The 23,688-nt window shown below is 60.2% G+C and overlaps 7 protein-coding genes across 7 annotated transcripts; 2 read left to right on the forward strand and 5 right to left on the reverse strand.

Moving 5' to 3' along the window:
• Positions 1-902: 902 nt before the first annotated feature.
• VTJ83DRAFT_1474 (uncharacterized protein) lies at positions 903-2,403 on the forward strand (the record flags this gene model as incomplete). Its single annotated transcript, XM_071007637.1, has 6 exons — positions 903-993; positions 1,065-1,181; positions 1,255-1,342; positions 1,406-1,543; positions 1,602-2,069; positions 2,133-2,403. The coding sequence occupies 6 exons, from the start codon at positions 903-905 to the stop codon at positions 2,401-2,403; spliced, it is 1,173 nt and encodes a 390-aa protein (XP_070868014.1).
• A 923-nt stretch (positions 2,404-3,326) lies between these two features.
• On the reverse strand, positions 3,327-4,307 carry VTJ83DRAFT_1475 (uncharacterized protein; the record flags this gene model as incomplete). The annotated part of the gene is made up of 2 exons (XM_071007638.1): positions 3,327-3,818; positions 3,960-4,307. 2 exons carry the CDS (start codon positions 4,305-4,307, stop codon positions 3,327-3,329), a joined length of 840 nt encoding a protein of 279 aa, XP_070868015.1.
• A 984-nt stretch (positions 4,308-5,291) lies between these two features.
• VTJ83DRAFT_1476 (uncharacterized protein) lies at positions 5,292-7,124 on the forward strand (the record flags this gene model as incomplete). The annotated part of the gene is made up of 4 exons (XM_071007639.1): positions 5,292-5,999; positions 6,059-6,152; positions 6,207-6,904; positions 6,981-7,124. 4 exons carry the CDS (start codon positions 5,292-5,294, stop codon positions 7,122-7,124), a joined length of 1,644 nt encoding a protein of 547 aa, XP_070868016.1.
• A 1,009-nt stretch (positions 7,125-8,133) lies between these two features.
• VTJ83DRAFT_1477 (uncharacterized protein) lies at positions 8,134-10,712 on the reverse strand (the record flags this gene model as incomplete). Its single annotated transcript, XM_071007640.1, has 3 exons — positions 8,134-8,699; positions 8,792-10,417; positions 10,475-10,712. The coding sequence occupies 3 exons, from the start codon at positions 10,710-10,712 to the stop codon at positions 8,134-8,136; spliced, it is 2,430 nt and encodes an 809-aa protein (XP_070868017.1).
• A 1,380-nt stretch (positions 10,713-12,092) lies between these two features.
• On the reverse strand, positions 12,093-12,395 carry VTJ83DRAFT_1478 (uncharacterized protein; the record flags this gene model as incomplete). Its single annotated transcript, XM_071007641.1, has 2 exons — positions 12,093-12,198; positions 12,274-12,395. 2 exons carry the CDS (start codon positions 12,393-12,395, stop codon positions 12,093-12,095), a joined length of 228 nt encoding a protein of 75 aa, XP_070868018.1.
• Positions 12,396-15,831: 3,436 nt separating this feature from the next.
• VTJ83DRAFT_1479 (uncharacterized protein) lies at positions 15,832-16,641 on the reverse strand (the record flags this gene model as incomplete). Its single annotated transcript, XM_071007642.1, has 3 exons — positions 15,832-16,200; positions 16,301-16,399; positions 16,456-16,641. 3 exons carry the CDS (start codon positions 16,639-16,641, stop codon positions 15,832-15,834), a joined length of 654 nt encoding a protein of 217 aa, XP_070868019.1.
• Positions 16,642-22,020: 5,379 nt separating this feature from the next.
• On the reverse strand, positions 22,021-23,486 carry VTJ83DRAFT_1480 (uncharacterized protein; the record flags this gene model as incomplete). The annotated part of the gene is made up of 2 exons (XM_071007644.1): positions 22,021-23,385; positions 23,436-23,486. The coding sequence occupies 2 exons, from the start codon at positions 23,484-23,486 to the stop codon at positions 22,021-22,023; spliced, it is 1,416 nt and encodes a 471-aa protein (XP_070868020.1).
• Positions 23,487-23,688: the final 202 nt, after the last annotated feature.

The following is a 23,688-nucleotide window of genomic DNA, read 5'->3' on the forward strand; positions in this document are numbered from 1 at the left end:
ATGTGGGCTGCCCGTTGTTGTTGCGAATGCACCTTTAGGTACCTTCAGGTTGGTCCAAGTAGGTGATCTCCACGGGGGGCTTGTTCACCTAGTGGTGGATCGGCTGTGGTAGCCCACTGAGTCCCCCCCACCCCCACCACCACCCTCCGAAGCTGCTGCCTCCAATGGGGCGGGCACCAACGTTCATCTGGCGGATGGTCGCTGCTCTCTTCCAGGTGGCAACACCTGCGAGTGCCCGATGTCTCTCATAGACAACCGCATGCTCTGCAGCCCGGGGTCAAAATCACGCCATTCTGTATTGGGACTAGCGCTCAGCCGAAGCGGGCAACCCCTGAGAATGGCGGGCCTTCCCCAATCATTCCATTCCCACTGTGCCTTTCCGGGGACAGCTCTGGCTGCTGCTCTCTCTGTTGCTCTCCTGTTGTCGTGTCGGGCCAGTTGCACCGCAACTTTTTGTGAAATTGCCCTTTGCCGATTCCCGTGCATTCCCCTTTTCCCGACCTTGAGATCCCAATCCTCAAATTGTGGTCGGAGCCTGACGTCCACCCAAACAACGCAATCGCATATCGTCAGGAGGTCAGCCAGCCATTTTTCGGCGACTCGATAACACCCACACTTCTCCAACTTGCTTCATCCTCCCTCCCTGCTGCTTGTCGAAACCGGCGCTAGTCGAACAGTGACCGACCCCCAAGACGCGACCTGACCCCCGGCTCCACTCCCTCCACAGCGTTAATGTCTGCTCCAGCCGTACGTTAGGTTCCTTTCACTTCCTCAACCTCCTGTGATACCACACCCCCGTGAAATCTCCATCCCGACGCCCTGCCTCCCTAACTCCCTACCAACCGCCCTCCTCGACTCGACCGCCTCGACTGCGCGTACAGCAGTCGTCCATCACCGCTAACATGTTCACCGCTCAGAAGATGATCCGCAGGAAGAAGAATGTCAAGAAGGGCATTCAGTTCTGCCTGATGGTGTGCGGTGCCTCGGGCACAGGTGAGTTCACGCCTGTCACGTTGCGCTGCCCGCGCTGTGGCGGACTCGGTCTAACCACTGTCTTTGTCCAGGCCGGACGACCTTCGTCAATACCCTCTGTGGCAAGACGGTCCTCCCTTATAAGGAATGCGATGACCCCAGCACCGCCCACGTCGAGGAGGGCGTCAAGATCAAGCCCGTCACCGTCGGTACGCTGGAGCCCCAAAGCCGCACGCGCGCGTACCAACATGGTCGACTGACAACCTGGAACACAATGTGCAGAACTTGAGCTGGATGAGGAGGGCACCCGCATCTCGCTGACCATCGTCGACACGCCGGGCTTCGGTGACCAAATTGACAATGAGGCGAGGTACGCACGCGTTGGCCTGAAAAACAGCGGAAGGTTGCATCACGGCTAACCCGCTTCCGCCAGCTTCCAAGAGATTGTTGGCTACCTCGAGCGGCAATACGACGATATTCTGGCCGAGGAGTCGCGTATCAAGCGTAACCCTCGTTTCAGGGACAACCGCGTGCACGCCCTGCTCTACTTCATCACCCCCACCGGCCATGGGTAATGCAATCCGCTCCCTCGTTGCTGAGAATCGACCCGCTGACGCGTGCATACCTAGTCTTCGGGAGCTTGACATTGAGCTCATGAGGCGCCTGGCGCCGCGCGTCAACGTCATCCCCGTGATTGGCCGCGCCGACACGCTCACCCCGTCGGAGCTTGCCGAGTCCAAGAAGCTGGTCATGGAGGACATCGAGCACTACCGGATCCCGGTCTACAACTTCCCCTACGACATCGAAGAGGACGACGAGGACACCGTCGAGGAGAATGCCGAGCTTAGGGGGCTGATGCCATTTGCCATTGTCGGCTCCGAGGATGTGGTCGAGATCGGCGGTCGCCAGGTGCGCGCCCGTCAGTACCCGTGGGGTGTCGTTGAGGTCGACAACCCGCGCCACTCGGACTTCCTGGCCATCCGTTCCGCCCTCCTGCACAGCCACCTCGCGGACCTCAAGGAGATCACCCACGACTTCCTCTATGAGAACTACCGCACGGAGAAGCTCAGCAAGAGCGTCGAGGGCGGCGCCGAGATGTATGTGCTTCTCTATTACCTGCTCCGCCTGGCTTCGCGTCGACTAACCCACCCACCCCGCAGCGATTCATCCATGAACCCCGAGGATCTGGCCACGCAGTCTGTGCGTCTCAAGGAGGAACAGCTCCGCCGCGAGGAGCAGAAGCTGCGCGAGATCGAGCTCAAGGTGCAGCGCGAGATCAACGAGAAGCGCCAGGAGCTGCTTGCCCGCGAATCTCAGCTGCGCGAGATCGAAGCCCGCATGCAGCGCGAGGCTGCCGCTGCGGCGGCCGCGGCGGCAGCGGCTCAGCAGTCGACTGCCGCGGCCAGCCCTCAGGCCAACGGCTCCGAGTAGCGCGGCAGAGCGGGAAGGCAATGATTCCCACCTCTCGGGCCTCTCTTGTCTTTATTCTCCCGACCCCTGGTTCTTTTGCAGGCGTTGGTTCTCGTTGTGTGTGTTTTAGAGCAAAAATATTCCCCGACTGGCTTTCGCGCAAGTTCTCACGATATCCGCTCCCGCACCGACCTAGGGAGGACGACAGGCGTCGGCATGGGATGATGGTATTGGCGCACCGACGAGGAGGAGCCGTGCGTCCCAGCGGCGAAATGAATCATCTGGAGATGCCGGACCTGGTATTGCCTGGTAGCCTCGGTGCTCGCGGACGTCAAGCTGCTCTCGTGCCGGCGGCCATGCCAGGGTCGACGCATCACCTTTGAACGTCTGCTGTTTTCTTCTGACTTCGACTATTGGACTTCTAATTGCAGATATCACTAAATTTAGTTTCCTTCTCTCCTCGCGTGATTGGTGACTATGCGGCACCAAAAAAAGGCAATGGTGATGCAATGTGATGATTACTTTGGCGTCTCAACTGCTACCTATGAAAATGCCCCCCATGCGGATGGATTCATGCTTTCGTGCCGCTGATTATTACGTAGTGGATTTTCAGCCAACCTCTCTCGGCAGCGGCGTAAGGCCAGCGCCGAAAGAGGCCGAGTACAGGGACGAGAAGGAGAACAGGAAAACTGTGCCCCTAGCCATTGGAAGATAACGAGAGACGACAGCAACAGAACCCAAGCGCCAAGATAAACGAACTGGCTGTGTCAAGCCGAGTAAGCGAGGAAAGAAAGAAAAGGTGTCTCGCCGCTGCTGGACCCAAGCCTTTCCACCCCCAGTACCACGGGCATTTGATGTCCACTTGCCTACAGGCCTGCGCCCTTCTTTCTACAACGCCACGTTAACGATCACTCCAACTCCCGTAACCCCTTCGATGCTCTCTTTTAGTTGTCGCTCTGGCTGTTCAGAATCCGCAGAATAGCCAAGAACAGATTGATGATGTCGAGATAGAGGCTGATCGCGGCGGCAATCTCCTCTTCGACATGGTGCTTGCGCAGCACGAGCTGGGTATCCACCAGCACGTAGCCGCAGAAGATAAGTGCCGTGATCAAGCCGTACACCAGCTCCGCGGTGCTGTTGTAAGGCAGGAACATGTAGACAAACCCGAACAGCACCAGGCCCCAGAGCGCGCCGAAAAGGTAGGGCATCCAGCTCGTAAAGTCGTAGCGCGTCTGGCAGGCGAAGAGGGTCAAGAAGACGAAGATGCCGGCGGTCAGGGTCACAGCGTTGAGGACGATGCCGGCGTCGTAGAAGCTGACCACGACGCTGATGGTGTAGGCCTCGAGGAGGGTGAAGCCTGAGAGGAAGAGGAGGTTGGTTGGATAGGAGTGGCGCTTCCAGTAGGTGAGCATCATGAAGACCATGGCGCCCAGCATCTGCGGGAAGGGGTGGTTGGTTAGCTTTGGTCTGTCTGCGGGATACCCCTCCATCCATCCATCTATTTATCCATCCCTCCGGCTAGAGGAGATGCAGAGGGAAAAGGCCGACCGCGGGGCTGGGGAAAGGAGCCTACTCACCGAAGCGAAGACGACGCCAGGATGCGACTGGATCCAGGACTTGTAGCCATTGCTGGCGAAACTGAGGGCGCTGATGCCAGCGGTAGCGATCAGCTGGACGGTCAGAATGGTGTAGACCTTGCGGATGAACTGGTTTCGAATCTCGATGGTAGCCTCGGCGACGGAGCCGCCGAACTTGAAGTCATCGGGAATGTTGTCCTCGCTGTTGCGCGGACCGCCGAGGAGGGTGTCGGCATCCTGAGCAGAGCTGGTCGTTGCCTGGTATGATGGAGGAGGCTGCGTGTAATGAAGATGGACGTTGTCGGGATCCTCCTGAGGGGCACGAGTGTACTTGACGTTGGACGACATGGTTGTGGGTGCCGCGATGGCAAAGGCGCGTGAGGGCGGACCAAGAGGTGGTGAAAGAAACAAAAGCGCGATGCCACTCGGGACGGGAGAACGACCTCGAGTTATTAAGCGTCGAGGCTAGCGGGATTTATTATGTGTTGAACGGAGAAATAAGCGCCCCAGATGATGGCGGGCACGACTTAGTCCAAAGCTGTGTTGTGTGTGCTACGAGGCTCGGATGACCACGGATAGCGGAAGTGAGGTGGGGATGACGCAGTGGGAGATCAGGTGCATCAATTACTAGTTAGCGGGCTGCGGCATGACCTGGGGCATGCAGGTGTTATGCTGGAGCCGGCCTGGGCGGGGAGGCTCGGCCAGTGGGAGGCAACTCGCGAGGCCCGGAACTTTCCAGAGAGCTCACCCGCAGCAGCGTCCAGGATTCCCATGCGCGGTCAAACGCACCTCCGTCATGGTCATGGCGGCTTGAGTGGCGCAGCAGGACAGGGACGGAAGGACAGGCAGTCCCGGTCGAGGGTTGGGGTTGCAGGTAGGTTGACGGCCCTTCCCCCCCCAAAGCCGATGGGACAAATGCCCAGTGGGCTCCAAGCTCCAGCAGTGGAGCCGACCCTCCCTGCTGGTGTGGCATTCGGACGGGACCCACTCCTTTCAGGCTGGGGGCTTCAAGGCGTTCGCTGCGAAGTGTTCCTGTCGCCAGCATCGCGTCTGGCCACATCAACGGCGGTGTTCTCGGATTGGCGCAAAATAGCACAGCATTGCGCGTCTAGGAAAGGGTTGTGGTTGTACATTTTCTGTTGACAACCAGGCCAATCTCCCGCTCCCTCCGTCAGTTCTCTTCCGCGACCATCACGACGACAACAGAACCCAACAGCACCAGCAGCGTACAACCGACGACTTCCCCCTCCCTGCTCCCCGCCCCCTCTACCTGACCAACGCCAACAACGGTCCATGCGCACCATCACCGTTCAGAAGTGAGCGGGCGCAGCCATGGGGCCAAACACGAACCGCTACTCCACCTACACAAACGCCTCGGTCGGGTCCGGCATCGACTCCAAGAATGGCGACAAGACCGAGAAAAAGGAGCTATGGAGCTCCATGCTGGCCTCGGTCGCCAGCGGCAGGAGACTGCCCGAGAAGAACATTCTCCTGCTAGGCGGCACCGTTGATTCGCAGCTAGAGTTCCTCGAGGCAGTCTCCTCGCCCGCCGACGCGCGCCGGGTCCTCGACCGCAACGCCGATCGCCCGCCTCCGGTCGCCAACAGCTTCGCCCTCGGCTACACCTACTACGACGTCCTGGACGCCGACCAAGAGGATACCCTGGCCCGCATCTCGGTCTACACCATCGAGAGGCCGTCGCCCGCCTTCGCCGACCTCCTCCGCCCCTTGCTCACGCCCGAGTCGATACCCAACACCCTCATCGTCGTCCTGCTGGACTGGGCCGAGCCGTGGCGGTGGATGCGCCAGCTGCGGGAGTGGATCCTGCTCCTCAGGACCGTGCTCATCTCGCTGAGCAACGAGTGCAAGGACGTCATGGAAGAGGTGATGGTGAGCTGGAGGGATAGGGGGCGGGGCGGCGCGGTGAACCTGGACGGAACCTCGGCCGTGCAGCTTGCCGACACCGAGTTCAACATGCCCATCGGGCCGGGAGAGTGGGAGGACGCCCTAGGGCTGCCCCTCTGCGTCGTCTGCCAGAATGTAAGATGCAACTCTCCCTCGGCGCCTGTCTGGTTGGCCTGGACCTAACCTTGATGCAGGCCGAGAAGATGGAGTATCTGGAGAAAAACCAGGGCTGGAAGGAAGAGGACTTTGACAACGTCCTGCAGTTCATGCGGACGGCTCTATTACGGCGTGAGTTTGCCTCGGTGACCAGACGCTCGGCCCAGGCACGCTAACTCGTCGCAGACGGCGCCTCGTTGATCTACACGACACCCTCGGTCCCCTCGCAGCTCCCCTTGCTCATCCACTCCAGCCTAGGAATCCACTCGCTCCTCAAGAAGCAGCCCCTCAAACACAACGTCATTGACCGAGACAAGGTGGTGATCCCGCCAAACTGGGACTCGTGGGGCAAGATCCGCGTGCTTCGCGACGGCTTCGACGTCGACGGGGTCAGCAACGGCTGGTCAATAGACCTGGACCAACCCTTCCCGCGCACCCCAACAAACGGCGCCGATGGCGATGCAGATGCCCAGAACGGCGAGCTTAACGGCCACGGCTCGCCACCGCCCTCCGCCGATCCGGAGGGATCCACGGTTGTCTTGTACGAAGAGTCTGTGCCGGATCCGAGCATGGACGCCCTGCAGCTTGCCGGTCGCCAGACGCACTCGACGGCTCTCGAAGTAGAAACGGTTGACACCCAAGCCTTCCTGGGACAACAACTCAAGGTGCTTGAGGCGTTCAAGCAGAAGCAAGACGAGGCGGCGGCCGCCGCCGACTCGCGCAGCTACAGGTCTGCGGCTGCTGGGCGCCGCGGGGTCGATGACGACCATCTTGTTGCCGACAGCGCGGCCACCGAGCAGCGTGTCCTCGAGCATATCGGGCCTGTGCAGTTTAATATGGGCGGCATCCAGGTCGACGCGGATGACATGGTGCAGAGGCTCAAGGTAAGCTAGCCCCCCCTCAGGACTATCACGTATCACGCCCCGGCCCGGGAGCGCGCGAAACTAACCACTCTTGCAGGAACGGCAAGCCTACGGTTCACCCTCCGAGCCGGAGAGCCCAACTGCCGAGGACCCCATCGGCGCCGCGCCACCTATCGATACCGAAAACCTGCAAAACTTCTTCCACAACTTGATGAGGGGGCGTGGTGCAGGGGACAAGTGAGAGACGCTCATGCGCAACTCCCTTTTCACCAAGCCTCCCTGTGGGGGCTGTCCCCCTCACCGTCCCTCCATCCGCTGCCCCCCCCCCCCCCCCCCCCACCGCTCACCGTCAGCCGCTCCGTTCCGGAACGCGCATTTACCACATCGCCTGGCCGCAACGCTGCTCTTCCGCGATCTTGAACAAACTGCAAACCGGGGAACGATGGGCGTGGGGACTTGGTCCATTTCCAGCCCGCGGTCTTGCTCCTGGCGTCAGTTGGAGCCCCTCTCCGCCGATCCCAGTCAGAACATTATGTTCTCCGTCATGGACGCTGGGTCTGGAACACAACGACCAAGATGGATCAGGAAGTGGACAAGAGGCAAATCAACATTCCAACCTCATCAAATGACCTACCTACCTACCTACCTATCTACTTGGGTCCCAGACCCGTCAACTAGATACCCCCCCGCCCTCCCTTTGGAGATGTCCACCCGTACATAACCAGTTACAGAAAGAGTAATGTCCCCAGAACCCGGCCGTGGCCGTGGATGAGAGAGCCATCTTCAAGCTGCTGAGCTCGTGCCGTCTCCGTCTTGTTGGATCGTGCTCTGTATCCCCCCGACAGCCCGCCAGTATCTCTTGTCCGGGCGTCTGGAAGCGAAGAGACCCACCTCCCTGGCACTAAGACAACGGTCCCGTGAGGTCCAACAGAACGTTGGCTGGTCAAAACCTTGCGAATGACCAGACGCGACGTAAAACAGTCCAGAGCGGTCTGACTGCCGTGCGGGGCCAGTCAAAGGGCATGCCTAGGTATCCAAATCAGCCCCCCCCCCCCCCCCCCCCCCCCACTCTCATTATGTGACCACCAGCCTTAGGTGACGTTGCGTGCTGTCCCGTGTATGGTATCAAATGTCCATCGCCCCTCTTCATCCTGCTCCACTCCTTGTTTCTCCTATTATGCTCCACGTCTTGCAAACGTTCAAGGCCCTCTAGTAGGTATACTCGATCTAACCGCTTCTTCATGGCTTGCTTACTTCTTACCCTCGTCCTTCCATCCGTTCACCACGGGCTTCCCGTCCCCCTTGGCCTTCGGATCTCTCAACACCAACACGGCCGCCTCGGCCCTCGGCGCGGTATACCACTTCCTCAGCACCGGCTCATCCGCCGCCGCCACTCCCTTCCCATCCTCCGCAGCGCTCACCGCTTGCCTCCTCACCCCCAGCCGCCCGGCCACAACCCCCGTGAGCAAGCTTACAAACAGCCACGGATACTGCAAGATCTCCGCCTCAAACGCGCTCACAGTCTCGCGCGCCAGGCGGAGATACTCCTCCCCGGCCGCCGGCTTGCTATTTTCACCGCCCAGTTCTTGAAACAGCGCGCCAAGGCGGAACAGGTTCGACGCGGCCACGGCGTTGGTTGAGGGCTGCGACTTGTCCATGCCGCTTTTGAGGCGGAGGATGGTGGGACTCAGGGCGGCGGATTCGGTGGAGTAGAAGCCGCCAGCGTAGGCGTGGCGGGGAGAGGCAGAGGCGGTGGTGACGGCGCTGGAGGGGGCGGCGGAGAAGGGAGCGTCGTAGAAGAGGCGGATTTGGGTGTCTGTTGTTCGTCGGTTAGTCAAACAGTCGAGACGGAGATGGGGATCGGAGCTCTTGGAGGGTAGGATAGAGGTGGAAGAGCCAAAAACATACCCTGCAACTTCTTCGCCCAATCCAACCACTGGCGCTCGAACGTTGTCGAGTAGAGATCCAGCAGGCCCTCGATCAAGAAGGCATAATCATCAGCAAAGGCGCGGACCTGGCTCGGCCGATCCCAGAAGAACCTCCGCAGCGCGTTCGCCTCCTCCTCCTTCTCATCCCACAGCTTCTCCTTGATGAACGCCGCAGCATCCCTCGCGGCAGCGAGGTACTTCTCCGCCCTCTCCTTATCAAACCACCTCACCGCGGCCGACGTCCTCGCCAGCGCCGAGATAACCATCCCGTTGGTCGCCACCACCACTTTCTCATCCCTCGCCGGCCTCACGCGCTCCTTCTCGCGGTGCGCCCTCAGCCTCTCCCTCGCGAGAGCAACCAGCCGCCGAATCTCCGACGCGGGCACGCCAAACTGCTTGCTCAGCTCCGCGGCCTCCACGTTGATGGCCGAGAGCACGTTCTGGTTGATGAACTCGTCAAACGGATCCTGCTCCTGCGGCACGTTTCCGTCCTCCTCCACGTTCCAGTACGCCGCGGCGACGGCGCTGGCGTCGTGATCGTCGATGGAGCCGGCGCTGACAACTTGGTCAAACTCGCGCCGCGTCCACGTGTAGTAGGCGCCCTCGTGCATGTACCGGTCGCCGCGGCGGTGGTACGAGTCGGCTGCCTCGCTCGAGATGAAGCCTCCTTGAGGGGCGCGGACGTAGGAGCTGGTGAGGTAATCTGCCAGCTCGAGGACGATGTCGGCGAACTCGTCGTCCAGAGACAGGGAGCGCCCGGGGCTGCGACGCTGGCCGAGCCAGGCGTCGAGGAATACGCCGAGCAGCAGGGCGTTTTCGCCAATCATCTTTTCAAAGTGCGGCATGCTCCAGTTGCTGGTGACGCTGAAGCGCATGAAGCCGGCGCCGAGGTGGTCGCGGAGAGCACCGTCGCGGATGCGGCGCAGCGTGCCGACCGCCATGGCCGTGGCCTTGTCCACCTCGTGGTCGCCAATCACGTCGGCCACCTCGCGCGGGAAGTGGCGCAGGCGCAGCAGGAAGGAAAGGCGCGCGGGGTTGGGGAACTTGGGGGTGCCGAAGCCGTAGTCGACGGGATCAAACATGCGCGTGATGCGCGTGAGAGCCTCGTCCAGCTGGTCCAGGTCCAGGTCGCCCAGGTCGGCGGCCACGGGCGCCTCGGAGACGGGGAGCGTAACCCCGCTGCTGAAGGTGCCTTCCTGCGCGAAATCCTGCAGCTTGTGCAGCATCTCGAAGGCCTCTCGACGACAGCGCTCCTCCTGCTCGACCCAGAATTTGTGGATCTTCTTAGCGATGGCCAGGAAGTCGGTGTACGACTCCTCGCCGGCGGCTTCGCGGGCCTCGGCCGCTTCCGAGGAGGTGGCAGCGCTGCTGTGATCTGTGCCGGGGCCTGGCCAGTAGGTGCCGCCGAAGATGGGGTAGAGGTCGGGAGTGAGGAAGAGGTTGAGCGGCCAGCCGCCTGTCGCGTTCACGGCCTCGCTGTAGTTCTGGTAGATGGTGTCGAGGTCGGGGCGCTCCTCGCGGTCAATGAGGATGGGGATGAAGGCATCGTTAAGAACGGCGGCAACGGCGGGATTGGAGAAGGAGTCTTGTGTTGTGAGGTGGCAGACTGGGAGGTGTCAGCAGGATCTCGTGGAGGGGGGTATCGCGCTGCATGAAAACCTACAGTGGTCGGCGAGGAAGCCAATGTGCATGAAGATGGGCTTGTTCTCGGCAACAGCCCGGGCGAGGGTGTCGGCGTTGAGGATCTGCCAGGCCACGGGGGTATCGGCGTGGCGGCGGACGTAGGGACTGTCGCTCTCGCCAGCGCGGTTGACAAGGGGTGGACGTTCGGGTGCGACGACGGCCCCCTCCGGGGGGCTTTGCCTTTGTTGCTGGCTCTGCTCCAGCTGTGCCCGCATCATCTTGACGATGTGTTGTTACGTGTGTCTGCCAAAAAAAAAAAAAAAAACCTGTAAATCCAAGAAAAGAGTCGGCCGGTCCCTGATAATCCTGATGCTGCTCCTTCTTGTGGCGTCGTTGCTATCAAAGCTGACCAGGACAGGCCGATGATGCAGTGACATCCAAATCACGAGACGATTGTGGGAGCCCAGGTCGCTATCAGGAGCATTTGTCCCCGACCAAAGGTTGATGGGCGTCCGGAATGTTCCGTGGCCTTGTGTCTGGTGGCTGGGGGGCTTGGATGACGAGAGGGTTGAAGGAAGAGAGACAGAGAGAGGGTGAATGTAGTTGTGAGATCGAAGACCCTCCTCTCTGGGTGGTTGGGGCTCTTTTACGGTGGGTGGTTGTATTCCGGGTTGTTCAGCACGCAGCACTTTGGCAGGGTGACGGCTGGACAAGAGGAAGATGTCATGGAAGATTGAACGAACCCCCAAGAAGGGAAGAGCTCCGTCATGCATCGTCCCGACCGACTTCCATCCAGGCCCCGACTGGAACCCCGCATCACAGCAAAACCCAAGTGGGCCCTCCGTCGGGCCCCGGGGCGGGTCGGGTCCGCTTGGCCGGGTCAAGGGTTAGGGTGGTTTGCTGCCTGCAGTGGCATCTCCTGTGGGCATGTAAGGTGCCTTACACAGTACATCCACAGTAACGTTGGGTGTATAGTGCTACTCGGGTACGCAGCAAGCACCCGAGATCGAGGCAGACCCGTCTTTCTGCACCGGACCTGAGGTGGCCTTGAGGCTCGGGCACCCGACGTGGTCCAGATGCCCGGTGGGAGGGAAGATTCGACGCATCAGCTTCGAATGGCTTGACACTGGAACCCAAGAAAGAAACTGCCGAAATTCACCATTCATCAGAATGGCAGAGATGGGGTGGCCGGTTCTCTCGCCCCATGCATGGCATTCTCCACGCTTCAAGGGCACTTGATATGACGAAGTTGACTCGCTCGGTCCGAGAGAACTGGACACTCGATGTGATTTGAGCTCAAGGCTATCGATAGACAGTATGGGTATAAAACTTGTTAGGAGACACGGCATGAAGCAAACCAACTTCCCCTCCCCTCGTCCCGCTATAATGAACGGTCGATGCCAAACAAGGACAGAACCATCCCTCAACAAAACCAAAAAGACGAAAACGCCCGGAAAGGACAGACAGAACCCATTAACCTGAAACCCCATTCCACGGATGCGAGCCACTCGTTGTTTTCTTTTTGTCTTTCAAGACTCGACTCCCAAAGCAGATCACCCTCCAACGCCTTGCCAGATGAATTTGGAGAAGAAAAAAGACCGCAGGCCAGAAACCAAGCATCGCTGAGCCGTCAAACCCCAGCCATCCCTCCAGGACACTCAAGCCACCGCCAGGCCCGAGCGCTTCTTGGGACGCCTAATCAGGTGCTCCCACGGCACGGGAGGCTCGTTCTTGCGTTTGCAGTCGCCGCAAAGGTCGGGGTGGCTGTGGTGTGGTTTCCATCATGTCAGCATGGGTGGTCCTGGCTGAGCGCCTATCTCGAGCGGGTGGAACCCCTACTATTCATACTGGGTGACCTCTGGTGGACACCGCTTGTGCGTGGTGGCATACTCGCGGCACCAGTGGGAGACGATGTGCCGGATGTGGCTGCAGCTGTACTCTCGCTGGAAGTAGTTGCACATGGTTCCGGCGACAAGGGGCGTAAGACAGGAGCGCCGAAGGTAGGTTTCGTCGTCGGATACAGCAGGCTCCGTGTTGAAGCGGCCCGGGCTTGTCGGTAACGAGAACGGGGCTCTGGGTAACCGCAAACCGGACAGGCGGGCAGGCGGGCAGGCGGACAGATGGACAGGCGCGCAAGCTCGGGATGTGGTGAATACCGAGACGACGTGAAGGTTGGGTCGCGAGTGGTCGTTCTTGTATAGGACCAAGGTACGCCGATCCGATCCCCAATGGTAAATCCCCCCAGTCAAACACCACGGAACGACCCCGGAGTGGCGCCCTCAGACAGCACCGAAGGAGCGTACGCAGCCGGATTCTGGCGCACCCAGATCACCTGGATCTCCAATCTGGCGACTTGCAGCAAGAGCCCAACTGCGACAGGTGGCGGAAGCCAGGCCAGGGAGGGAGAGATGGGAGATCTGGTCGGCGCAGAAAATGCCACAAATTCCGGAGGGGCGGCGCCTGGTACAGCCAGAAAGGCATCCGATAGGGAAAGGGAGCGCGAGACATGGGAAGGGGGGGGTGGGTGGTGGTGGTCTCAAAACGTGCATCAAATGTGAGTGAACCAGACCGTCGGGACGGGGTCCCTACCGTCCCAGTGGGGATCCAGGACGAAGGCCATGAGGCGCCCCCGGGCTCGCCTACCTCACTGAGGGGACTCATCACCAATCACTTCTCTTGCAGCAAGCCTGACGGCCCTTGGGCTGCAGCGGACGACCGCCTGGAGGGTTTGGCGTCGTCCATGAGCGGAAAAGCGTCAGTGGAAATCCTTGCCGACAGCAGCCGCCTGATGCCTCTAAGGCCTTGCTTTTTCCCGTTTCGGCGGGCTCAAGACAAGGAGCCCTGCCGAGTTCCGGGGCCGCCCCAAGGAGCGAGGTGAGAACCTAGAGAACTACGGCAACTAGCTAGTTACTTGGCTTCAGCTGACGGCGCCGTGGGTCGATTCGAGGCTCGCAATTCTTGGCTTCTGCGCCGGCTGTGGTTTGCCAGGCTGGAGTGAGCACAGGTCTCTCTCATCACCTACTGCGTATGCGTACCACGGCATGCATGATCAAGCTCCATGTGGCTGGTGATTGGGGGTTGTCTGTCTCAGGCCAGTACAGCTGTGATGCGGCCGAGTGTCGATATGGCAATGAGAGCAGTCGAATTTGCTCCGCACCGACGCAGGATCTCGCAGCTCATCACAACCAGGGAAGATGCAGGTAAGAAGTTGGATGGGAAGAAACAGACCAATCCCACAAAAGCTTCCCTTCGACCCCGGAAAGTTGTCCAGGAGAGGAACGCGTTAGCGACCCAATCAGCAGCCAGGCCCTGCCCCAAACCTGACTGCCGCTGGGGCTGCCCCGGTGGTACGCTGCACTACTCTAGGTACAACCACCCTGGAAGCGACAGCTGCTCAGGTCTGCTTTGCCCCCTCCATCCATCCATTTCTGCCTCAAGAAGCAAGATCATGCACAAGACATGCCGATGTCGACCTGAAACCGATACGGGAGGGAGGACCTGGGGACACTTCGCGCCGCCATCTTGACGCGATGAGTTCGGGCTCGTCTCGATGCCCAGCTCATGCCAGCCTGCGCGCGCTGCATGGGAATCACAGACGGGTTCCCGTTTCGAGGCTGCCAGTTGAGAAGATCATCACTGCCACGGCTCTAGTGGTGTGCAGTGGTGCGGCCGGGGTTCAGGTCTCTCTGCACTGGAGGAGGAGGAGGAGGTGGTGGTGATGGTGGTGGTCGGGAGTTTCACGTTAACGTTACCCCCTCCAGGAATTCCGGCTTGAGACAGCCATGCCACGGGTGCTTTGTTGCTTAGCAGTGTTAGCCACCGGACGGCATCTCGCCTCTCGAACGGCGGAAGGCTCGGAAGGCTGTGAGATGTGTCTTTGATTTTGGACGTGCGGCTGTAGCGTGGTGTAGATCGAGATGGGGACGGGAAACAGGATCTTGTTTCCATCCTGGGTGCCGGTCACCAAGGTGGGCAGGTGACGGTGACCCAACCCACCCTCTTTACCGTTGTTCTGACAGCCGCCACGCTGATGCCGTGTGCTGCTTTTTTTGCGGCTGCGTCGTCCAAGGCCGCGCGCACCGACAGCTGAGGGACCACGGGGGAAACCCCTCCCGTCATCAGCAGCAGCTGGCTCCCGGGTGCTGGACCCGATCCTGTGTTCCCACGAGCCCGCGAGGTTACACACGTCGGATCCAACGATGTGGCCTGCATCATGCGCACCCTGGGTTTGAGCATCGCAGATCCTTCAGCAGCCGGGCGGAGCAACTGTCTTCTAGGCCACAGCAGCGGCAATGCACCAGACCTACGCCTGGGCCGTCTTCACCTTGGACGCCGCCTGCCCGAGCTGCGTCCTCCGCTCCCGCCGGCCCCCGCCATCAAACACCACCTTCGGCCCGCCACCGCGTTGCACGGCGACAAGAAGCAACTCCAGAGGCACATACACAGTATAGTACGTCCTAAAAAACCGCTCGCCATTTCACCAATCTCTTTGCGATCCCTGCCTGATCCGGCTCCCCAGAGAACGCCGTGTTTTCGTTCCCCGCTCCGAGTCCCGTCCGGTTATTTTTAGTCCCTCTCCTCCGCGTCGGACCTTGTTCCCCCGGCAGAATGCAACAGCTCGACAGGCGGGCGAACGAAGCCTCGTCCCCCTTCGCATGGCCACCAATGGCCGCCAGGGCTGCCAGCAGCAAACACCGGGTCGCATCAGCTGCGCATGGATGCTGAGTTGCGGGCTGGACGCTGACCCGTCTTCCCGCCATGACGATCCTCCTGCCACCAGATGCCGGCGTCGATCTCTTCCTTCCCGCGACACAGGAACCGCGCAGGGCGGCCCGCCGCATTTCCGGGGTATGTGGGTTTCTTGGCTCCATCCTCCCGATTGCTGCGACCCGGACCCGAATCTCAGGGTCGCATGGGTGGTAGGGTCCTCTCCCCCCTCTTTGGACGTCGCACGCCAAGGCCCCCGTACGCCTCGTAGGTCGTATTGTCTGTCATGAGCAAGCGAATGTCACATCACGCACAGGACAGGAACTCATGGTTTTTTTTAAAGGCTTGATTGGCTTGAGCTAAAAGAACAGAACATCGAGAGCTGGACATCAGAAGAAAGCATAAACATGAAAAAAGAAGAAAAGGTTGGGCGAAGCCCGGTGGTAAACCCCGAGAGAAAACCCCCACCCGCAGGCAATCGGTGGTCCCCGCGCCGTCGCCGGTCGGTTCCTCAGCGGGTTTCACCTTCCAGACCGCGCCCGATTTGGGTCCCGCGTCGGCTGCTGCCGATGAACCCGCTTGCCAGTCATACGACCCAAGTCCCTCACGTAGCCCGGCGCCTCGGATCAGGAACTCCCTAAAAGAGCTCGCGCACTATATCCCGTGCGGGGATGGAAGCGGCGAAGCCCTTTACCGGCAAGCGCGCCAGCCAATGTTGAGCTGCTGGGTGAAGGCGAAGGTGGCGTCGTCGTCGGTGATGAGACCCGAAGCAGAGGCGTTGGTGCTGCTGAGGGAGATGCGGTTGTTGATGTTGAGCATGCCCTGAGCACCGCACGGCGCCCAGATGTAGCTGGCGGTGGGGATCTTGTCGGTCTTGGTGTAGACCTGGCCATGCTCCCAGATGCCGCCACCGTGGAGCGAGGTCGAGGTGGTGGTGGTCGCAGCAGCGTCCTGGCTGAAGTAGTAGGTGCTGTAGAACTGGCCGGTGACGCCCTGCTCGAGCTGGGCGTAGCCGTGGTAGGTCGAGTCGAGGACGGCGAACTGGAAGCCGCTGGGGTACTGTATGGTTGGGAGTCCCGGTTAGTTCACTCCGCGTTCCTTTGGCCAGCCAGCCGAGCCGGTTCTGGTGCTGACAGAAAGCTCGAGGGTTTCTTCTTACCTGCAGGGTCAGGTGGAGCTGGCAGTTCTTGGTGCGGTCAAGGATCGAGGTGCCGGGGCCAATGAAGACCTGGAACCGGTCGAAACCGAAGGTGATGACCTGTTGAGCCGAGTCAGCCATCCTGTTCTCAGGGCCGAGGGAGCCTTCGCCCTTACCGTCTTGTCGGGCGAGATGCTGGTCGAGACGGAGCCCTGGGGGCAGCCGGAGCCGGAGAACCTGGCCGAGAGGATCTGGATCTGCTGGGGGTTGGGAACGTTGGCCCAGCCGTCATTGCCGACGACCTGAGCAACGGGGCTGGCCGCGACGAGGGCGGGGAGGAGGAAGGCGACGGGAGAACGCATTTTGGCTGTTTGGAGAAGAGACGACTTAGAAGGTCTGGCTGATGGAAGAGGAGCTTCAAGGTTCGCGGCTGGAGGCTGCTGCTTTGCTGCTGAAGGCGGTGGTGGTGAGGGTGAGAAGATGGTCGATGTCGATGGCGAGAAGACCGTCTTTATATCTCTTTTCCCGTCGTCGTCCTCGGCCTCCTCGTCCACGTCTCTCTCGCGTCCTTGCCCTTTGCTTCGTCTTTGGCTCTTGGAGCGCACCCCCCCCCCCCCCCCCGCATTCCGTCAACCAGACGGATGTTCCATCACGTTCCCCTCATCCAGGTCACCATCGTCGCCATGGTCGCTTCGAAAGTCCCACGCCCTCCGCACATGCCAGGCCCGCTCCCCCAGACGGGCATATTTTCCGGAGATGGAGCCAGACGAGGACCTCGAGCGAGGATGCTTGGCACCCTTCCGGTCTGGTGTTGTTAATTTGGGTCTCCCGATGGTCGTATCCCCGCGCCGGGAACCAGAGGCGAGCGAGCGAACACTCGCAGCGGCAGCAGTGTCGTCGTGTCGTCGGTTCGCCTCTCTCGCCTGTCTCTAACTCCACGCCCTCGGAAGTCCCTCGCTGCTGGCCGGGGTCTGCGTCCCGGCACCGTAAACAATGGCGAGCGGACGGACGGTCGTGGTCTGGCTCGGCGGACCGGCCCCGTCGAGCCCCCCGAGGTGCCTGTTTGGCGTGCTCGTCGCTCCGGGGCGGAGGAAACCTTCGGGTCCGTTTTTTGGTTCGCGGCAGGCCAAATTTACGGATGAAGTCGAGGATAAATGAATACAAATTAAGACGGGACGCTCTACACTTATACAAGGTGCCATCGACCCTCGACAAGACGCACGCCGAGACCCGCTACCCACGCTCCCGGCTTCTTTCGCGAGGCTAATTCTTTTTATAGTAACCCGCCTCCAGCCTTTCAACCCGACTCTTGCCAACCACGGTCAGCCTTTCTCCCTCGCTCGCCAACGAAAACCGCCAAACAAACGTCGGTTTTTCCCTGCTCTCCCCAACACATCCGGCCTTAGCGGACGCTTTCCACTTGCCACCTTCTCGTGCTTTCCTGGCGACTGCTGCTGCTTCTGCTGGTCTGATCCCTACGGAGGCCGGCACCGTCGCATCGCTCGCGTCCTGTTCCGCATCAGGCCCTTTAGGACACGGAAGTTGACGGCGAGAAACGACAACCGGTTGCCATGATCTCATCCCCGCTGGCTCGCCCGGTATGGCTCGCTCGGCATGGCTCGCTCACAACCAGCCGAGCGAGCATTCCAGGTGGCAACGGCGGCGACGGTTCCAGCAACCTTCCTCTCTCAGAACGCACCCTACCAACTCTCACACCTACCCCTTTCCATTGGTCATGCTCGGTGCCCCGCCGACCAAGGGCCATGACCAAAACTATCGTTCCTGATCAACCAGCCCAGCTGATGTCGCTTGATCTGCGGGGAACCTACCTACCTCCCTCCCTTTGGCAAGGTCCGCGAGCGCGGAGAATTCGTGCGCCCCGCGAGGGGTGGCGATCTGGTCTAACCAACGTTGAGCCGTGTCTTTGCTTAGTGGCGCAAGACCGTTCAACGGCCTCGGTCCCTCCCTCCGGCGATGCATCGTTACTGGTTGCCGGGTCGTGACCCAACGGCCAGACGTTACCACAGAGTCGCTATTGGTCGTTGCACCGCATCCCATCCCGCCCTCCACCGCACCGCACACCTACCCATCCCCCCATCTGCTGCACCATCACCCGTCCATCCCCTCCCTCCCTCCCTCCCTTCCAAGGGGAAAAAGTGCTATTTTTGCCTCAGCCCCAGGGGTTCTAGCAGTTCTGTTGATTAAGCTTAAATTAAATTGATGCCCCCACCGCCGCCGTCTCCCTCTCCGTGGTGTGCATGGCGCACACCTTCCGTTACCTAACTACCTTTCCTGCAGCCCCCCCCCCCTTCGTCCCGGATCGCAGTTGCGGTCCGCACTGGGTTGGGCTGCATCATGCTTCGTTGCCGCCCCCCCTCCCGCCACCGTCCGCAAGCTTCCTCGGAAAGACGCCATCTGGACCTCGCGGGCACAAGTGCGGGCGGTCATCTGACTCGCGGAGTGGTAGCCCAAAGTTCGCTTGTCTGTTGACATCTAGAGCTCGGCTAGGTCGGGTCGGGCTCTGCTGCTATCTCCGGGATATGTGGTGCTACACTACTGTACGACATACAGACGCTACCGTGCTCCAGGTATGCTACCATCATCTTCTGGGTCCTCCGACCCTTCACACCACCGATTGACTGAGGTGGTTCCGCCGGGTGGGACTACGATACATGGGTCTGGGTTTGGATCCGGGTTGGAGTTTGGGTGACAGCGTACGATGTTCAGCCGTACCATTCCCTTAGACTGTCTCTATCGGTATTACTACCCTACGTGGGTAAACTTCCGAGCTGCTGTTCCGCCGTGGGAGGTAGGGTGATAGGGTGAGGAGCGAGAGTCTCCGGCTTGCACCAGGCAGTACATGATCGCCTTGCCTCTCTTCCCTGCTGGGTACCCGGCTAACCCCCAGACGGACAGACAAAGCGAACAGACGTCTCTTGGGGCCGGGGCAAACGGGCGGGACGGCATCAGGAACGGAGTACGAGCTCCCACATTTCTTCTACCTAGTTATTCTTCCTTCCTCTCCGGGTTTGTTCTCCCCGCCAACTCCACGCCGGCGACCTGCCCTCTTGCCATCTCATTGTCTCCACCCCAGACCTTTGGGGTGGCAACCTAGTTCCCGATATTGTGTCCTTCCGAAGTGGACCGTCGTTCGACGAGACAGTTACAGTCCCACGAGGCCGGACCAGATATCAACCCCGGCCATGATCTAAGAGTAGCATGTTGGATGCGACTTTCGTCAACGTATCCCGGGTTCAATCATGGAGCAGCAGGCCATTGCTATTGCTGTTCTTGTTCCTGCGTCACATGCAAGAGGGGTCCTGGACCCGGATGGATACACCCCCTCTCTTTGGCAGGGTCTTTGTTGATGGAGAAGCATAGCATCGGTACCCGCTACAGGGCCGTCACGTCACCTATTCATGTTTGATTAGATGGCGGTCAAGGAGGCAAACATGGTGAGTACGTTTTCCCTCTGCCACCATCACCATTGTCCGGTTATCGCTTCTGATACATGCGGTGTTCTTCAGCATAGATGAGTTTACCACGTCGCTCAGGTGAGGCCCTTAAGAAGAACGATCAACACGCCGCTCCCCCAGTACCTAGCCCAGACCCAGCCATAGTAAGATATAATGAGGATAAGTATCCTCTCCCCATCCGCTGCCACTCTCCACCATCTACGTGTACTCCGGGTGGGGTAGCGGGAGAGATGTCGTCAGCCTGGAGCTCATCACCTGCGTTCCTGAACCCCATACCAGAGGACCACCTGATCCAGGCATAGCAGCATCAAGGCAAACACACTCCTTGTACATACACAGCACATAGCGACAAAGAAGTTCACATCCCAACGTCCACGTCCCAACGCTCCTACGTGTATGTAGTAGCACAGCGGACCTGCCCTACCATAGCGCCCTCGTCACTACGGTGTACACCACGCCACACCACACCTAACCCCGGACCAACACTCCATCCCAGTCCCCCACGAAGACGATCCGGTCCCAGAAAACATGCTCAACCGTCCAACATCCCAACGGCACCGTGCCATTCGCCCCGCTGCATCTGACCGGCACAGCCCAAGCCGAGGGCGGGGGGGGGGCAAGGAAGCCATCTGCACACTCCCGCTTCTGCTGCTACCTGACCTGCCAACCTTTCCTATCTCTGGGCTTGACTGCGGAAGTACCTGCTGTATCGTACCGCGTAGCGTGCGGGATTCACTCCCACCTTCTACGCCAGCCCCTACTCCACCCTCTGAATACCTTCCCTTGGGGCATGCGTACCCAGTATGGCAAGATGGAGGAGAAAAGGACAAGAATAGAAGCCCATGAGCGGAGTCCATATCCAGCGAGACACGTGGTCCGGATGTTGTACCTTGGCCCCTCTGCTTGGACTTCTTCATCCTCGCCTCGGAGGAAAACAAGGCTAGAAAAAAAATGACGAGGGGCGGGTTCAATTTGTAAGAGGTGGGCGGGTAGAGGCGAGGAATCAGGCGAAGAGCAGGTGGCTGGTGATATGCTCGTCATATCCCCGGCCCATGCGATTCTATGTATATCTCGATACAACCTCTCTACAGTTATCTGATCTGAGCACCGTGGCTGGACCATGGTGTTTCTTGCGTCCTGCCTTCTCCCACGGAGTGTAAGGACCGAGTCATCCACAGGTTGCCTAACGCGTTCCCATGATGGTTTATTCAAACACACACACACACGCACACACACACATGAACGAGCCGATACGATCAGGACGAAGCAGCCGGGGAGACGGACGTGTCAACGCACCGAGGGTCCATACCTTGGAACGATCAGCTCTGAACTCCATCCACACTGTGCCTACATACAACGGTGGGATTCTCGACGCCCATGTCATGGAGTGTCGCATTGGACAATTTGTTCCAGAAACAAAACAGAGTGCTCCGCGCGGCGGGGCGCCGCGGAGGCTAACGTTGTGTCAAGCATGCAAAAAAGCCCACGACCTTGTCTTCCATGCGGGGTACGTCGTGCTCTTCGTCATGCGCGATGCCCGGAAGGTGGCCAGCGAGTCCCCGAAGTGAGGCAGCCACATGTAGGGTCTCTGCGCTGTAATACGCCTCGTTTGGTGGTATGGAGACGGCTCAACGTCATGTCTTCCCGGGCGTCGTGGAACGTTGGCGTCGGCGAATTTCCGTGCTTGAATACCTCGTGGAGATGCAAGCGGGTGAACCAGAGGGCTCTAGAGTATACATGGCTGTAGGAACCGTTCTTGGATGCTCCGAGGAAGGAAGCTTTGCGAAGAAGCATACATGATGATATCCACCACGGATAGTTGTCAGTGAAGGGGGAATCCAGTCTAGCGACCCTGCCTCATCCTATCTTCGGAATTCCGGCGCTGCTCTACCAGTGCATTCATTACGGGACAGAGGAATAGAACTGGCCGTCCAATGTGTTGCTACCACCGGTTTCCCTGGCACCAAGAAAAGACCTAGGGCCTGTACCGTGCCCATCGGGGAGAGGGGAGCCGGGAGCGGAGCGGGCACGATGATGGGGGGAGGGAGCGAGTCTTTCCGTCAGACAGCCACTTGTTCTCATCACGCAACTCATCAGGCGCCGTACGGACTTGACGAAACCGTTGTATGCACAGGTAACTATAAAAGAAAACGTCCCGATGCTTTTCCAGAACATACAGGCAGACGATGCCACATAAACCAACCGAAGCAACCCCTTTTCTTACGCCGACCGTCCCATATCTTCTCACAAGCCCCTTCTCCCCCTTTACTGGCCCTCGACCAGCTTCAGAATACCCTGCAGGTTGATGCTCTTGGGCCGCTCAATGGGCAGGCCCAGCGCGCGATCCCAGATAAGCTGGGCCAGCGGGCCCAAGCCGCGCGAGACGCCGAAGGTGGCGGTGTAGTAGAGCGTCTCATGGAAGCCGTAGTGGTGGAACAGGACACCCGAGCTGGAGTCGACGTTGGGGTAGGGGTTCTTGGTCTTGCCGTGCTGCTTCAGGACCTCGGGGGCGATCTGGCTGTTGAGCTGGACGAGCTGGAAGACGGGATCGGCGGCGATCTTGGGGCGGGCGGCGGCGTAATCCATCAGGGCCTCGAAGCGCGGGTCGGGCTTGCGCAGGACGGCGTGACCGTAGCCCGGAACGACACGGCCCGAGTTGAGCGTGGCCCAGAGGTAGTCGCGCACGTCCTTCTCGTTGTAGTTGGCCGGGATGGCCTCCTTCATCTGCAGGATCCAGCGGAGAACCTCCTGGGCGGCAAGGCCGTGGAGAGGGCCGGCAAGGCCCTGGAGGCCGGCGCTGTAGCTGAGGAAGGCGTCGCTGAGGGCGCTGCCGACGAGGTGGGTTGTGTGGGCAGAGACGTTGCCGCCCTCGTGGTCGCCGTGCAGGGCGAGGTACAGGCGCAGCAGGTCCTGGAAGTCCTCGTTCTCCTTGCCGCCCTTGCCGAGCATGGCGGCAAAGTTGTAGGACCAATCCTGCTCCGGGTCGATCTCGGCAGGGAGGGCGCCGCCGCCGCGGTACGCGTTCTGGTAGATCTTGGCGGCGATGGTGGGAAGCTTGGCGAGCAGCGAGATGCAGTCGTCAAACGTGGGCTCCCAGTAGTCGGCCTTGCCGAGACCCTGCTCGTAGGCCTTGGCGAACTTGGAGGTGTAGTTGAGGGACGAGACGGCGATGGCAAACTGGGTCATGGGGTGCATGTCACGGGGGAAGCTGTCCAGCAGCTTGTTGACGTAGTCGGGCAGCTGGCCCTGCTCGGCGAGCTCGCGCGAGAACTGACGGATCTGGTTGACCGAGGGCACCTTGCCGGTCAGGAGAAGCCAGAACATGGCCTCGGGCAGCATCTCGGTGCCCGTCTTGCCCTTGGGCAGCTCGCGCTGGCAGTCCTTGATGGTGCGGCCGTGGAAGCGGATGCCCTCGTTGGCATCCAGCACCGAGCCCTCCCAGACCATGGCCTTGAGGCCGCGCATGCCGCCGATGGTGTTTTCGACCTTGACCTCGCCGATCACCTTGTCGCCGTGGGCCTTGACCTTCTTGAGCAGCTCGCGCTTCTCGGGGATGACCTCACGAAGCGTCGTTTTGAGGTCGGGCTCGGCGGTGGCATAGGAGCGGCGGGCGGCATAGGAGAGAGGGGTCTGACGGGTTAGCGTTGGGCGCTGGCGGCGTCTGGCAGCAGTCCACTCACGCGCAGAGCGCCGGCGATGGCACGGCGGCCCGTCCGAAGATTCATGGCCATGTTGGCGACGGTGAGGGGGTGGTCGGCTGGTATCGGGCGTGGTTGATCCTCCCTTGGTCGAGGTCAGAGAGGAGAGGGTGCGCTGCTGTTGTGTTCAAGGAAGAGAAATGACGAGAAGCCCCCAAGAAAAATCACTCAGAAACCCCGTAGAGTCCACAAGCTGGCAAGGACCCGGATTTTTAAGGAGGGCTTTGATGCTTTT

The sequence above is a fragment of the Remersonia thermophila genome, chromosome 2, assembly GCF_042764415.1.
Source record: "Remersonia thermophila strain ATCC 22073 chromosome 2, whole genome shotgun sequence".
Lineage (NCBI taxonomy): Eukaryota > Fungi > Ascomycota > Sordariomycetes > Sordariales > Chaetomiaceae > Remersonia > Remersonia thermophila.